The 15,093-nt window shown below is 35.5% G+C and overlaps 2 protein-coding genes across 4 annotated transcripts in view; one reads left to right on the top strand and one right to left on the bottom strand.

Moving 5' to 3' along the window:
• Positions 1-4,012, top strand: part of erp44 (endoplasmic reticulum protein 44) — a 21,260-nt gene extending 17,248 nt beyond the window's left edge. Inside the window, exons 10-11 of one of the 2 annotated variants that reach the window (XM_051131100.1) lie at positions 414-516; positions 2,956-4,012. In XM_051131100.1, coding sequence (XP_050987057.1) covers positions 414-516; positions 2,956-3,063 — 211 coding nt within the window. In that variant the 3' untranslated portion in view covers positions 3,064-4,012. The remainder of the gene's footprint in view (positions 1-413; positions 517-2,955) is intronic. The other variant, XM_051131099.1, reaches the window with a different exon arrangement.
• stx17 (syntaxin 17) overlaps positions 516-15,093 on the bottom strand; it is a 26,113-nt gene continuing 11,535 nt past the window's right edge. The window contains exons 7-9 of one of the 2 annotated variants that reach the window (XM_051131102.1): positions 14,045-14,131; positions 11,417-11,633; positions 516-2,722 (exon numbers count right to left, since the gene is read on the bottom strand). In XM_051131102.1, the coding sequence (XP_050987059.1) occupies positions 2,685-2,722; positions 11,417-11,633; positions 14,045-14,131 (342 nt within the window). In that variant the 3' untranslated portion in view covers positions 516-2,684. Of the gene's footprint in view, positions 2,723-5,596; positions 7,298-11,416; positions 11,634-14,044; positions 14,132-15,093 lie in introns of those variants that run through there. The other variant, XM_051131101.1, reaches the window with a different exon arrangement.

Consider the following 15,093-nt stretch of genomic DNA (forward strand, 5'->3'; position numbering starts at 1 on the left):
CCTGACTGATAGCTCTAATGTGTGTGAACATAGTAGCTTAGTTTTCCTTGGTTTCTAACTATGTTATTGCTACTTTATTACAGCGTCGTAATTATTTATGACACCAGAGGCTGTATATGACAGAAAGCATCATAATTCAGCGCATGCCTTATTTTATTAAGCACTCTGTATATCCTATTATCCAATAAGGGCCTTATCAGCCTGCCTCTCGTCAGTCTTTGATACAGCTGATTGTCCAGGGGGGCGCTGGCGTCTGGGGCAGTACAGAAGATGTCATTATCTTGTTAAAATGCTGTGGTTTTGGAGACTGTCGGCCCTCTCGGGGTCTTATCTGTTCACTCATTAAATCAATGATGATGCTCATGTTGTTTGTTTTTTGAGACCGTTTTATAATTCCTTGCGTGTATGAACAGGGTTCCAGGAAAGCTGAGGCAGTTTGTATTGGACCTGCACTCAGGAAAGTTGCACAGAGAGTTTCATCACGGCCCAGACCCCACAGACAGCACTCCAGGACAGGTCAGAGTTCACCACAGCTTTTGAATGGAATTGCATTTTATTTAGAAGAATGATATGAGTTGGACCTGCCATCGTTTTTTTTAAAATGCGTTTTCAGATTGTACCAGATATTGGGAAGGAATCTTAGTCGTGGCGGTAGTGATTGATCAGGGACACTATAATAATTGTGTGCCTTTATAGAAATTTTCTAACAAAACCTCTTCCCCCAGATATATATTTATTTAAAGTCTTTTTTTTGTTGTTGTTGTTTGTTTTTTAATTCAGTATCAATTCTGTTTAAATTCCTTTCCATACACAATATTTTAAGCTTTTTTAAAATCCTTTTCACCTGCCGGCCATATATTAATGAACACTTAAAGGAGAAGTCCACTTCCAAAACAAAGATTCACATATAATGTACTCACCCCCTTGTCATCCAAGATGTTCATGTCTTTCTTTCTTCAGTCGTAAAGAAATTGTGTTTTTTGAGGAAAACATTTCAGCATTTTTCTCCATGTAATGGACTGATATGGTGCCCAGATTTTGAACTTCCAAAATGCAGTTTATGCAAAGCTGCAAAATGCAAAGCTGATTTTTTTTTTTTTTTAGCGACCATTACTTCAGTCTACAGTGTCACATGATCCTTCAGAAATCATTCTAATATGCTGATTTGGTGCTCAAGAAACATTTCTTCCTATTATCAGTGTTGAAAAGCATACATATTTTTTTTTAAAGATTCTTTAATAAATAGAAATTAGAAAATAATCTTTATGTGAAATAGTATGGAAGCCCATTTCTGCCACTGAATAAAAATATATATAAAAAAAAGGTAATTGCGAGTTTTCCTCAACTTTTTTTGACATTTTTAACATCTCGCAATTCTGACATTTTAACTTGCAGTTCTGAGAAATTGAGTCAGAATTGCATCATATAAACTTGCCATTCTGACTTTTCTCAGAATTGCGTGATATAAACACTCAGATATAAACTCAAGACAAACTCGCAACTCTGTGAAATAAAGTTGCAATTCTGAAAGATAAAGTCAGAAATTAATCAGAATTACATGATATAAACTCACAATTTTGACCTTTTTTTTCCTCCGAAATGCCAGTTTATATCTCACAGCTGTGATTTTTATTTATTCATTTATTTATTTTTTATTTCTCTCAGAATTGCGAGTTTGTATTCAATTTTGACTTTCTAACTCGCAATTGTGAGTTTATATATTGGAATTCTGAGAAAAAAAGTCAGAATTTTGAGACATAAAAACTAGTCGAAATTGGCTTTATATCTTGTATCACACAATTTTGAGAGAGTCCGAATTTTGAGTTTATATCTCACAATTCTGACTTTATAACTTGCAATTGTGAGTTTATATCACACAGTTCTAACTTTATAACTCACAGTTGTGAATTTATATTGCAATTCTTAGAAAAAAATCTGAACTGACTTTATAACTCACAATTGTGAGTTAATATCACGCAATTCTGAGAGAGAAAATATGGAGAATTGCGAGTTTATATCTCAGGGGATTCTTAGGGGAAAAGTCATAATTGTAAGATATAAACTAGTATTTGCAAGAAAAAAGTGAGAATTATGATTTTTAAATCTTGCAATTCTGACTTTATAACTCACAATTGTGAATTTATTTCACTCAATTCTGAGAAAAATCAGAACTATGAGTTAATATATCGCAATTCTGACTTTATAACTCACAACTGAGTTTATATCACGCAATTCTGAGTTTATAACTTGCAATTGTGAGTTTATATCATGATCAAGATATAAACTTATTTGTGAGAAAGCTGCTTCTATAGAAAATACTGTAACAATGTAAAGGACTTTACTGTCACTTTTGATCAATTTAATGCATCCTTGCTGAAATAGAGGCATGAATTTAGGCACCCTTGAGCTTTACAAAAGTGCTATATAAATAAACTTATTATTAAAAAAAAAAAATACTGACCCCAAGTGTAGTAAAACTGCACTTTCTATTAGTATCAATGCTTGTAATTTCATGTTCCACTGCAATTCCATGTAACAAATTACAGATTGCACATAACATCTTATGCGGTGTTACTTAATCAGATTCAGTTGGGCCTGTACATGATGTAGATGACATTTTCCTCAAAATCAGTGTTGTCCACTTTCCGGCTGATTAAAGTTCCCCATTATGACAGGCACTTTACTCAGGTTGTGAGTTCAGCACACTTCCCGGTCCAAATCTCTGAAAAGAACAACTAATTAATTCAGGCGTACATTAATTAAGAATAAGACTGAATGAAACGCACGTGCTGACATTTGAATGCGTGTACAGCGAAATGAACCCTCTAGCCTCAGTGCTGACAGGAACGCATCCATCTATCTGTGCTCTCGATATGTAATGACTGTGTAAACAGTCCCTTTACACATCCAGGTGATTTGTGGTTATTTATTCGCCTGTTTGTGTTTGTATTCCAGCAGGAGGAGAATAGAGAGGTGGCCAGTAGTCCCCCAGAGAGTTCCTTCCAGAAATTGGCCCCCAGTGAGACGCGCTACACCATCCTCAGGGACCGGGACGAGCTGTGATGTCACAACCGCATCTAGACCCAACCCAGAACCCAGCAGTCAGCTGGTGCCTCTACCCGGCACTGCCGCCGCCTGCGCGACGTCTATTTTCATAATTTTTATTTTAGATAAAAAAAAATGAGATGGTGAACCCCTGAGCTTTTTTGGGGTGGGGAATGAAGAGGAGCGTTTTTACTTTTGTTTTTGGAGCTTGTAAATATGTTTGTGCTCTGTGGGTCTTGTCTAAATTAAAAATATGATTTTTTTTTTTCTTTTCTTTTCTTTACTTTTATTTCGCCCGACATTTTCATCTACCCAAGTCCCATTTTTGTAGGAAAACATTGGTACATTGGTGGTTCTCTTTGTTGGGAACGCAAATTGAGTTTATTATGGATCTTAAGTGCAGGCAAGTGGAATCATGGGGGGGGGGGGAAGAACAAACCTGCAACCTATGGCGTTTCACTTCAGTCCTCAACAGAGCGTGCCCTGTGTGTGTGTGTGAGAGTGTGTGTGCACATGTATGTTACATGTGCTTATTAGTCTGTATTCGTATGTACTGTACTGCTCCAGACTTGTTTAAATTCACGCTCGCTAAGATCCAGACTCGCTAGTCTCATATCATCCCATTCCAGCAGGGGGAGTGGTCGGTGGGCGGGCTTATGTGGGAGTCAGGTTTAGAGGGGTGGGAATTATTTGTAAATCTGTCATCTCAGAAGGGGACAAGGAAACCAAAAAGAGAAAAGTAAATTAAAAAACATTTTACAAGATTCCACGTTGTCGGTGTTTCATTAAACATGTTTCACATTTGTAATTCTGTCCTCATGAAGTTGGGGAGCAATATAAAGAAAAAATATTGCCTTGTAAGTAGTTCGTACTTCATCTGCCCACCAACATTGGGCTACCCCTTCAACTGTGGCAGACGCAGATGACTAAACTGAGATAAAAAAAAAAAAAAGAGGAAAAGGTTTTTACAGTTAAGATAATATCAAGTGAGCCTAAGGTTGCACAAAGGATGCGATTGCTCAAAAAGGCCTGATTTAATCAGTCATGTTTTCTTAAAATTTGTCAATAGTTATTTGATCTTTATGTAATGAAACTGTAAGTCCCAAAGTCGATTGCGTAAACAGACAGTATGTATGTATGTAATGTACTGAAAAAATACAGCTCGTCACTAGGGTGGTGTTCTTAAAGGTACGTCTTTGTACCTTATCAGCAACTAAAAGGGCCCCTATTAGTGTCTTATTGTACTAGCGACAACATGAAGGAACAATTTGTGCTTTTTTTCGGAGAGTGTGGGGGCTGCAGCATCGTCTAAATGTCATTGACAGGGTCACAGACCCTACCTAAAGAGCACATGAAGCCACATCTGCTACTTTTTCATAAACAACTAGATTCAGGCTGCCCTTTCAAAAGTTATTTGAAGATTTATTGCCGCTGATAAGCGGCTTCTATGACAAATTAATGATTATGTTTCTTGGATGAATTTACTGAATATGACCTACAGTTAATCAGTGTTGTTAATGTTAATTAAAACTATTAAAATGACTTTTGGTAAATAAAGCTTAAATTAAATAATATATAAATATTAGAGGAAACGTTTTATATATATATATATATATAAAGTTACGGTGCACAAATAAAGCAATCCAAAAAGTACAAAACATGACACAAATAGCGTAAACACCACTTGTTTTTCTGAAGTGAAACTGTCCACCAGCAGGTAAAGTTACCGCGGGAGTCCGCGTCTCTCTTGCCTCCCCTGATCCCAGTGATTTTATTAAGTCACGTGAGAGTAGGCTCCTTCGCGATGTGATTGGATATGACTGGTTGTGATCGGCTGTGATTGGTTCGGGTGATAAATCCCGCCTCTTGTGTTCATGCGTTTTTTTGCAACATTTGCAAATCAGTGTTGCCAAGTTCCCGGTTTTTCCAGTAATTGGACTCTCTGCTTTAACAGTGTCAACGCGGGTTGTTTTTGATGTCCGCGGGTTTTTAAATGGGGACCCCCCTCGAGATGTGACTGAGCTAGTTTTGGGCTAGTTTCAAGTAGCAATTGGATGGGTTTTGTTGTGAAAACCTGGCAACCCTGAATATAATGGCGTTAAAAGAAGGACTAATTTTAAAAAGTAAGTAAACAACTCACATTTATATATCACAACTTGATCAAAAACCAACTTAAAAATGCCCTGAAAACATGATCTGTAGGTTTTTTTCAGTAAGCAATCAGCTTGAAATTGATGGTACACCTCTGTGTGTTTTACCGAGGTCCAACAAGTTACTACGAAAAAGAACAGCCGATCAGTTCATAGATAAAATATATAATTGTTTAAAATAAAATATATTGTTTAAATTGTTACTGCCGCGAGTAATTATTTTGGAATAAATGTAAAATGCTTGAAAACATTTATTTATTTTTGGTTTTACTAAAATAGAATAGCCTACTAATTACATTGTTAATTTAAAAATACAATATACAGTTAAGGTCAAAAGTTTACATACACCTTGCAGAATCTGCAAAATGTTAATTATTTTACCAAAATAAGAGTGATTGTACTAATGCATGTTATTGTTTATTTAGTATTGACCTAAATAAGATATTTCACATTAAAGACATTTAGTCCACATGAGAAAATAAGAGTTGAAATCTTAAAAATGACCCTGTTCAAAAGTTTACATATGTTTGATTCTTAATACTGTGTTGTTACCTGAATGATCCACAGCTGTGTTTTTTTTAGTGATAGTTGTTCATGAGTCTCTTGTTTGTCCTGAACAGTTGCCTGCTGTTCTTCAGAAAAATCCGTCAAATTTTTCAACAATGACTGTATAATTTTGACATCCATCTTTTCACACTGAGGGAAACTGAAGGACTCATATGCAACTATTACAGAAGGTTCAAACTGTTACTGACACTCCAGAAGGAAAAAAGATGCATTAAGAGCCGGGGGTGAAAACTTTTGAACAGAATGAAGATGTGTTGTTTTGTAGTCATGAAGTAATTTATGCAACCAGCCTCCAAAAACAAATTTATTATGAAAAAGAACAATACATAATTGTCTAAATAAAATATATTGTTTAAATTGTTACTTCCATGAGTTATTATTTTATTATTTTGGAATAAATGTAAATTTGCCTATTAATTACATTGTTAATGTAAAAATACCAATATAGATTTTTATTCTGGTAGTGTAAATAATGTTCGTTTAACCAAGAAAATGTGACTGGGACATGAATTTATATTTTAAAAAAAAAAATAATAATAAATAAATATTAAAACTGAAAATATAAAAAACAAACCCCCTGTGTGACATACTATCTTCTGTGAAATGTAAAATGAAAAATTATTAAAAGTATCTCATTGTTATTTGTTTTGATTAAAAAGACAATAGTTGAATGTATTGTGTGATCCACAGATAGAAAGTTATACCATTTTGGAACAACAAAAGGGTGAGTACATGTTGACAATTTTCATTTTTGGCTGTACTATCCCTTTAAAATACTATCTAACATAATAACTGACTCAGTAACAGAAATTCGCCCCTAAATGTTCTATATTTAGTACATTTTTCTAACGGCAGACAGATATTTATGCCACAAGTGGGTATATAAAAGTGTGGGTAAATCAGCTTTGAATATGGAGAATATTCAAATGACTCTTAGAATTGTCTTTCTACACTTTTAATGAAATATTTACACCCATTTCTAACTATAAACTTCTAGGGAAGCTGACCTAATGCGACTATGGTTTTCCCTCCACCATTGTTATCTTCAGACATCAAAGCAGGCTTATCTTTAGCTACGTCTTTATAGTAAAATGGAAATGATCTGAAGTGGGTGTTTAAAGGAGACACAAGAAAAAGGGTCTCTGATGTCATGAAACATCTTCCCGCCCACAGCAGGAACCCATGACATCACAACACCTATGGAGATTACATCACAGAGCGCCACAGATGGCCTGCCATATTTTCCATTTGAGAGTATGTTCGCAAAGAACATGGAAAGTGCAACGTGTCTGACACTCGGCTGTGTGCAGGTCAGTCGCCTGGGACTTTCCCTCCCTGAGCAGCACAGCCGAACACATGCAGAGCTCAGCACTCGGGCTATCTCGCTCGTGCATCACGCACAGGGTGGCTTGCATGTGCTCTTGGAGACGTTCATTCGCCCCTTCGTAGGGGAAGTCCAGTGTGTTGTGTTATGAGGAAGGCGTGGGGGCCAGTGTGCGTCTCAGACCCGGCTCCGTGTTTGTGAGGGGATCCCCCTGCTCACCCCAAAAAACAACGCGTTAGACCGGGGGCAGCAGCCGCGGATCAAAGTCAGGACAAAAACAAACATTTAACAATGTTTTTTTTTAAAAAAGAGAAGTTGGTTTTTAAATAACTGCTACTGAATCTTTTTATAAAGCATACGTTGTGGTTCCTAGAAACAGAAGTATCAAATGCAAAAGAACCGTACGAGTGTTTGATGACAGACCATGTTTTATTCTTCTCCATTTTTGACAAGTGAAACTAAAATAAGGGTCGATAAACCATAAAAGGCTATTGTTCTTTTCTGCTGGTCCTTCAGGAGCGTAATCAAATAACATTCAAATGTTGTTTGTGCTGAAGGAGGTCTCACAGTGCATTGATTTCAGTATTAGATTTGCCTCTCAGAGGCTTGTGTTATCAAAGCCTTACAGGGAAACCTCAGCCAAATCTATCAGCCACCCCAGCAGCACATAGAAAGACACATGAAATACACAACCAGCCTGGGTAAACCCAGTTTAAAAGAACATTTTATCTAAACCTGAGTGCTGTTGATCAGAAACGTCTCAATCACGCATGTTAACTGCTAAGAAAAACAGAAAAGATGATAAGAAATCATACATAAAGCAACGGTATTTCCACAATTACAGCTTACAAGCAATTACCCAAGAGGAAGATTCTCTTCTTCAGTGTGCTAATTTATTCAGTTAGTCTTGTATATGTATAGCTATAAGCCTTAAGCAGTAAGTATTGTATGCAAGCCCATGTCCGCCACTGAATAAAAAATAAACAAAAGGTTATTTCGACTTTTTTCTCAGAATTGCGTGATACGAACTTGCAATTCTGACATTGTTCTCAGAATTGTAATATAAACTTGCAATTTCGAGTTATAAAGTCAGAATTGCGAGATATGAACTCACAATTCTAACTTTTTTGCACATTTTTTGGTCTCACAAGTGCAAGTTTGTATCTCGCAATTGACTTTTTCTCACAATTGTGACTTTTTTTTTTCCTCAGAATTGCTAAAAATAAAGTCAGAATCGCATGATATGATGCAAATGCGAGAAATAAAAATAAAAGCACGCAATTTTAAGGAAAAAAGACGGAATTGTGAGTTTATTTCGCAATTTTGTCTTTATTTCTCAGAATTGCGTTTATTTGCGATTTGCGAGTTTATATCTCGAAATTCAAACTTTATAACTCGCAATTGTCAGTTATAAACCTAACCCTAAACCTACACTCTAATCATGAAATTCTCACTCCATTTCTCAAACAGTGCTAAAAATTGAGACAAAAACTTGCAATTCTGACTTTTTTTTGTCTCGCAAATGCGAGTTTGTATCACGCAATTCTGACTTTCTCTTTCTCACAAATGTGACTTTTTTTCCCCTCAGAATTACGATTAAACTCCCAATTGCTAAAACTAAAGTCAAAATTGCGAGACAAAAACTGTCTCGCAAATGCAAGTTTGTATCTCGCAATTGTGACTTTTTTTCTCGCAATTGAGTTTATATCTCACGATTCAGATTTTTTTCCCCGCAATTCTAACTTTTTTCTCAGAACTGCATGATATAAATGCACAACTGTGAGAAATAAAGATAAAAACTTGCGATTCTGACTATATTTATCTCACAAATGCAAGTTTTTATTTCGCAATTCTGACTTTTTTCTCACAATTTTGAGTTTATATCTCACAATTATGACTTTTTTCTCACAATTATGACTTTTTTTTCTCAGAATTGCATGATACAAACTTGCAGTTCTGACACTGTTCTCAGAATTGTAAAATATAAACTTGCAATTGCGAGTTATAAAGTCGGAAATGCGAGATATGAACTGCAAATTTTTTGGTATCACAAATGCAAGTTTGTATCTCGCAATTGACTTTTTTCTCGCAATTTTGAGTTTGTATCTCACAATTCTGACTTTTTTCTCACAATTGTGATTTTTTTTTCCTCAGAATTGCGTGATATAAACTCCCAATTGCTAAAAATAAAGTCAGAATTGCAAGACAAAAACTCACAATTCTGACTTTTAGTCTCGCAAATGCGAGTTTGTATCTAGCAATTCTGACTTTCTTGCAATTTACTTTTTTATGGCAATTTTAAGTTTATATCTCACAATTTTGACTTTTTTTCCTCGTGAATTTCGTGATATAAACTCTAAATATATATAAACTTTTTTTTGTTGTCTCGCAATTCTGACTCTCTCACAAATGTGACTTTTTTTCCCCTTAGAATTACGATGTAAACTCCCAAATGCTAAAACTACAGTCAGAATTGCTGTAGAAAAAACCCCCAAAAACGGTCTTTGTCTCGCAAATGCAAGTATCTTGCAATTGTGACTTTTTTCCTCGAGACAAAACCTCACAATTCGGACTTTTTTGTTTTGCAAATGCAAGTTTGTATCTCGCAATTCTGACTTTCTCACAAATATGACTTTTTCCCTTCAGAATTATGATATAAACTAAAGTCAAATTGCGAGACCAAAACTGTCTTTGTCTCGCAAATGCAAGTTTGTATCTCACAATTCAGACTTTTTTTCTCGCAATTGTGAGTTTATATTTCACGATTCACATTTTTTTCCCCGCAATTCTGATTTTTTTCTCAGAACTGCATGATATAAAGGCGCAACTGCGAGAAATAAAGATAAAAACTCGCAATTCTGACTTTGTTTTATTTCGCAATTCTGACTTTTTTCTCAGAATTGCATATGATGCAAATGCGAGAAATAAAAACTCACAATTTTAAGGAAAAAAGATGGAATTGTGAGTTTATATCGCAATTCTGTCTTTATTTCTCAGAATTGTGTTTATTTGCGATTTGCGAGTTTATATCTCGAAATTCAAACTTTATAACTCACAATTGCCAGTTATAAACCTAACCCTAAACCTAAACTGTAATCGTGAAATTCTCACTCCATTTCTCAATTTTTTTGCAAGTTTATAGCTTGCAATTTTGACTTTAGAACTTGCAATTGCGAGTTTGTATCACGCAATTCTGAGAAAAAAGTCAGATTTGCGAGTTTATATCTGAAAATTCTTGCGAGTTATAAACCTAACTCTAACCCCTAAACACACAATTCTGACTTAATTCCTCAAAATGTTATTGCAAGTTTATATCTTGCAATTTTGACTTTATAACTCGCAATTGTGAGTTTATATTTCAGTTCTGAGGAAAAAAGTCAGAACTGTAAGATAAAAAGTCCCAATTACTTTTTTAAAAATTCAGTGGCGGAAATGGGCTTCCACAGTATTGCCGTCCTGTTATATAAATAATATGTAAACAAGTCATTTCATTTGTATATTATTATCCATTACGAAATGTGATTGAAATATTTATTTTTAGCAGCCTGAGACATTATTAGATATCTAAAATGTTTAATTTATCAAAAGTTAAGGCAAAATAAGAATTCATGACACAATGAGCTCCAAAGACTATGAAAACTATATCATCATAATTTGTCATTGATAATGATGTGTATTAATTTGTTTATTCATAGTATACTGACTTTCTCACTGTGCATTGCCTCTGTTCTTATATCCGTGAGTATTGTGATACATATAAACCTTTTAACATAGAATCAACATTTCAGTTATATCTACTCATAATCCATGAACAAAATTAAAAGGAAATCCATTAGTTACAATACCACACAGAGGCATTTTAACTGTTTATCATGGAATAACTCTGCCACAACAAAACCTATATAACTATAGTAAACAGACCCTCAAATCCTCAGTATGCATAACAAATCTTACTGTTATATAGTTCACACTCTTACACAACAATCATCTATAATCTCTAACCACCTCTAACACCTACAGTCACATTACTGCTACAAAGGTCAATCAGCTGTTCAACAGCACATCAGGTGATGGAACAAGGCCTTATTTGCTTTGGCATAGAAATGAGTGACGAATTAAGGCAAAAGGAAAATTAGCAGGTCCACTTGTAGCCTTTCGCATGTGCATGTTTGCACTGCGTGTAGGAGTTATTCTGCAGTTGTGGTTGTTTTATGTACGTTGAGCGTCTGGTGTTTATTTCAGAACGCGCGTGGGTCGCCAACTCCGCCGTCTCGTGGCCTCCTCTACAAAAACAAATGTGCTCGAGTGTGTCACTGAGTGTCGTTCTTACTGTTGTTGTTGCTCTGAAGCTCTTGTAGCTGCAGGTCGATTCTTTCTTTCCTCTTCCGCTGGATCAAGTTGCCCCCGGCGAAACCAATCAGGCCACCCCCCACGGCAGCAGCGACCCCCGCCACTTTAAATCCCGCTAAGAGTCCCAGCGGTCCCCCTAGCACTCCCCCAACCACCGCACCCGCCACGGGCAAAACCGCCAGCTTCGAACGGGCCGCCTGCGGAGAAAACACATATACATATTTTATACGCACATACACAATTATTTAATAATAACAACAACACTTATTATTAATTATCCTGTCTATGATAACATTTCATGTTTTTTTTACACATTCCTGTATGTTTGTTGTACCACGTACCACATAACCCATTTTCAAATATTAGTAAGCAGTGAAGTTTTTTAACATATAAAAAATTCACACAATACTAATAAAAAATAATTTCAAATTTCAAAAAAATATATTCTTTTAATTATTATTTTTTCATAATTATTTCAGGACAATTGTCCCCCTGACATTTTTTACTTAATACCTAATAAAAAAATTCAATTTAAATTATTGTAATAATAATAAAAACAACAATTTATTATTATTATTATTATTATCCTGGTTATGATAATTGATATAATTATTATTTACAATTATTTAATAACAACAACAACACTTATTATTATTAATTATATGTCTATGATAAAATCCCCCTTTTTTATATCCCTGCATGTTTGTTGTACCACATAACCCATTTTCAAATTTTAATAAGCAGTAAAGTTTTTAACATTAAAAAAAAATTCTTAGACACAATACTAATAAAAAACTCAAAAATGAAAGTTATTCCTTTAATTATTCATTATTATTTTTTTCCTCATTATTTCAGAACACCTATCCTCCTGATATTTTTAATTTAATGCCTAAAAAAATTAATTAAATTCAACAATTATTGTAACAATAATAAAAACAATTATTATTCTTGTTATCCTGGTTATGATAATTAAATAATCATTAATTATCAATTAAATAATAACTATTTAATGATACCAACAACAAAAATAATAACACTTATTGTTATTATTAATTATCCTTTTTTATATATATATTTTCTGGAATGTTCCACATAAATTTCAAAATATTAATAAGCAGGAACATTTTTTTTAACATATAAAAAAAATCTTAGACACAATGTAATAATAACAATGATGTATTCTGTAATTATTATTTAATTAGTTGTTTCCTCATTATTTCAGGACAATTATCCTCTCGACATTTTTGACTTAATGCCAAAAAAAAAAAGAAAATTCTAAAATTAAAAAACATACTCATTATAAAAAAGAAGGTGTGTTCAAGTCATGGTGTGCATGTGCCGCTCCGTATGTTTTTTTGAGTAAATTAATAAAACAGAGCCTCATGTCACTGATCCACACGCAATGTGCGTAAAAGCATCAAACAGGTGAGAAAGGAATAATTTAGGTGGCATCAATGTCCCAAAACGGTGTTTGAACTAACACACTTTTCATGTGCTGTTTTTCTGATAACCAAACAATTATAAAGTCTTTCATGTCCAGTTTCCAGCCAAACAGAAACACATGCAGAGTCGTATGTAAACACGCACAATATTAATCATAGATCTGAAAAAAAAAAAAAAAAAAAGCTAGATGAAATTGGACGTGTGCAGATCAAACCAGACCAGGTAAATTAATTGATATCAGGTAAAAAGAAAAACTCCTTTAGCCAGATTATTCTTTAATTAGCACAACGAAACAAGCCCCCCGGTACGCGCGCACACAATTTAATTTCAGTGAAGATATGTAAACTTTAAAGGCAGGGTCGACCATCAAATGCCACCTTTTCTCTCTTCTCATCTCTCTTTCACCCTTTCTCATGCTCTCGTTCTCTGTCATCTAATCATCTTCACAAGGCAGGGTTAACCGAGCAGTTAATTATGTCTGGAGAGAGAGAGATTGAGGAAGTAACTCATGTTATTCGCATACGCCTGAGCCAGCACTTTAAGTACTGACTCTGTGTGTGTGTGTGTCGGAATATCTATGTCTTTAGCGGAGTGTGTGTGTATGTTTGTTGACCACCCCCTGTCCTTTTCAGCAGTCACAGAGGTGGGTCCACTTTCTACACGGGCATCAGACAAAATGCTCAATAGAACTGCATTAACGCTCAACTCCAAAAAAGAGAAACATTTCAATTGAGACTCGATCGATAAAACACATACAAACCCTCGTTCGCACGCAAACACACACGGCCCATGCCTCCACGTTTCACCCTTCCCTTGCTTTCTCTGTCAAAAGTTGGCGCTCCGCAGCGTGTGTATGTGTGTGTATATGTATCGAACCCCCAGCAGGAACTCGAATGCTGTTTATAGACTCTCTTTTACACTCTTTAGACTTCCATGCGCTCGCACACACATCGACTCCCTGCGAGGGGCCAACCAACACACATCGATCCCTCTCCACTCCATGCCTTCCGCCACCACTGCCACCTCTCTCGCCCCTCTCTCTCTCTTAATTGTGGTTTCCTTGCGCTCTGAGGTGGATCAATGGGCTGATGGCGGGGTAGGCCGAGTGAAGCAGGGGGGTAGAGTGGAATCGATCCCCTAGCAGGAATGTCCCCTCTCCCCTTACCTTCCCTAGGCTCTGGGTCCCCTCCTCCACATTAGCGGCTGCTAGGCTAACATTGGCTTCAATGCTGTCAATCTTCTCCTGCTGAGCCTAAGACAGAAAGACGCATGTTACAGACTGTCCATACACACATACAAACTCTATAATACTCCAGACAAGATATATGAGTAATTGATAAACAAATAGACATAAACTATATAAAGAAACTGTATAGATTTACCCAAAACAAATTATATCTTGTTTTACCACTATAGAGACATCAGAGCTAGCGGCAAATTCCAGAAGATCTAGCCAAGGTAAGGTTGCTCTCAGCAGGTTCATGAGCACCCTGAACAGCCGCTGACACCCTGGAGCTCATATTTCAAATAGATGTTATCTTTATTAACAAACTGCATATTTAACCTAAAAAAACTCTTAAAACTACATTCTGTGACACAAAAACAGCATATTTATAAAATAATTTATAAAATATTTATATTTATTAAATAAAGTTCTGATATCACTAGAATATCGCACTCCTCTAAGCCAATCAGATTCGAGGACCAGAAAGAACTGTTGTGTATATATATACAACAGTTCTTTCTGGTCCTCGAATCTGATTGGCTGATAAAGGTGCAATATTGGAACCCAACAAAACTCTAGTCATTTTACCGTTTGTATCACTCCATTTTCCGAAGTTGCCATATTTCTCACAGAGAGTGGCATGGTAGACACCTAAATCGATTATAATTTTAAAAATAATACTGTTTTGTGTCACAGAATGTAGTTTTAAGATTTTTTTAGACGAGAATGTACATGTTTGGACATCAAATATGCGGTTTGTTAACAAAGATAACGTCTATTTGAAAATTTGCTTTAACGTTTTCAGAGATGTGAGCTCCAGGGCATCAGCGGCCGTTCAGCGCTCATGAACCTGCCGAGAGAAGCCTCACCTCGGCCAGATCTTCTGGAATTTACAGTTGGTTCTGATGTCTCTATAGTGGTTAAACATGAGATATAATTTGTTTTGGGTAAATCTAATGGGCAGACTTTGGTCTCATTAATCTATTATT

The sequence above is a fragment of the Labeo rohita genome, chromosome 16, assembly GCF_022985175.1.
Source record: "Labeo rohita strain BAU-BD-2019 chromosome 16, IGBB_LRoh.1.0, whole genome shotgun sequence".
Classification (NCBI taxonomy): Eukaryota; Metazoa; Chordata; class Actinopteri; order Cypriniformes; family Cyprinidae; genus Labeo; species Labeo rohita.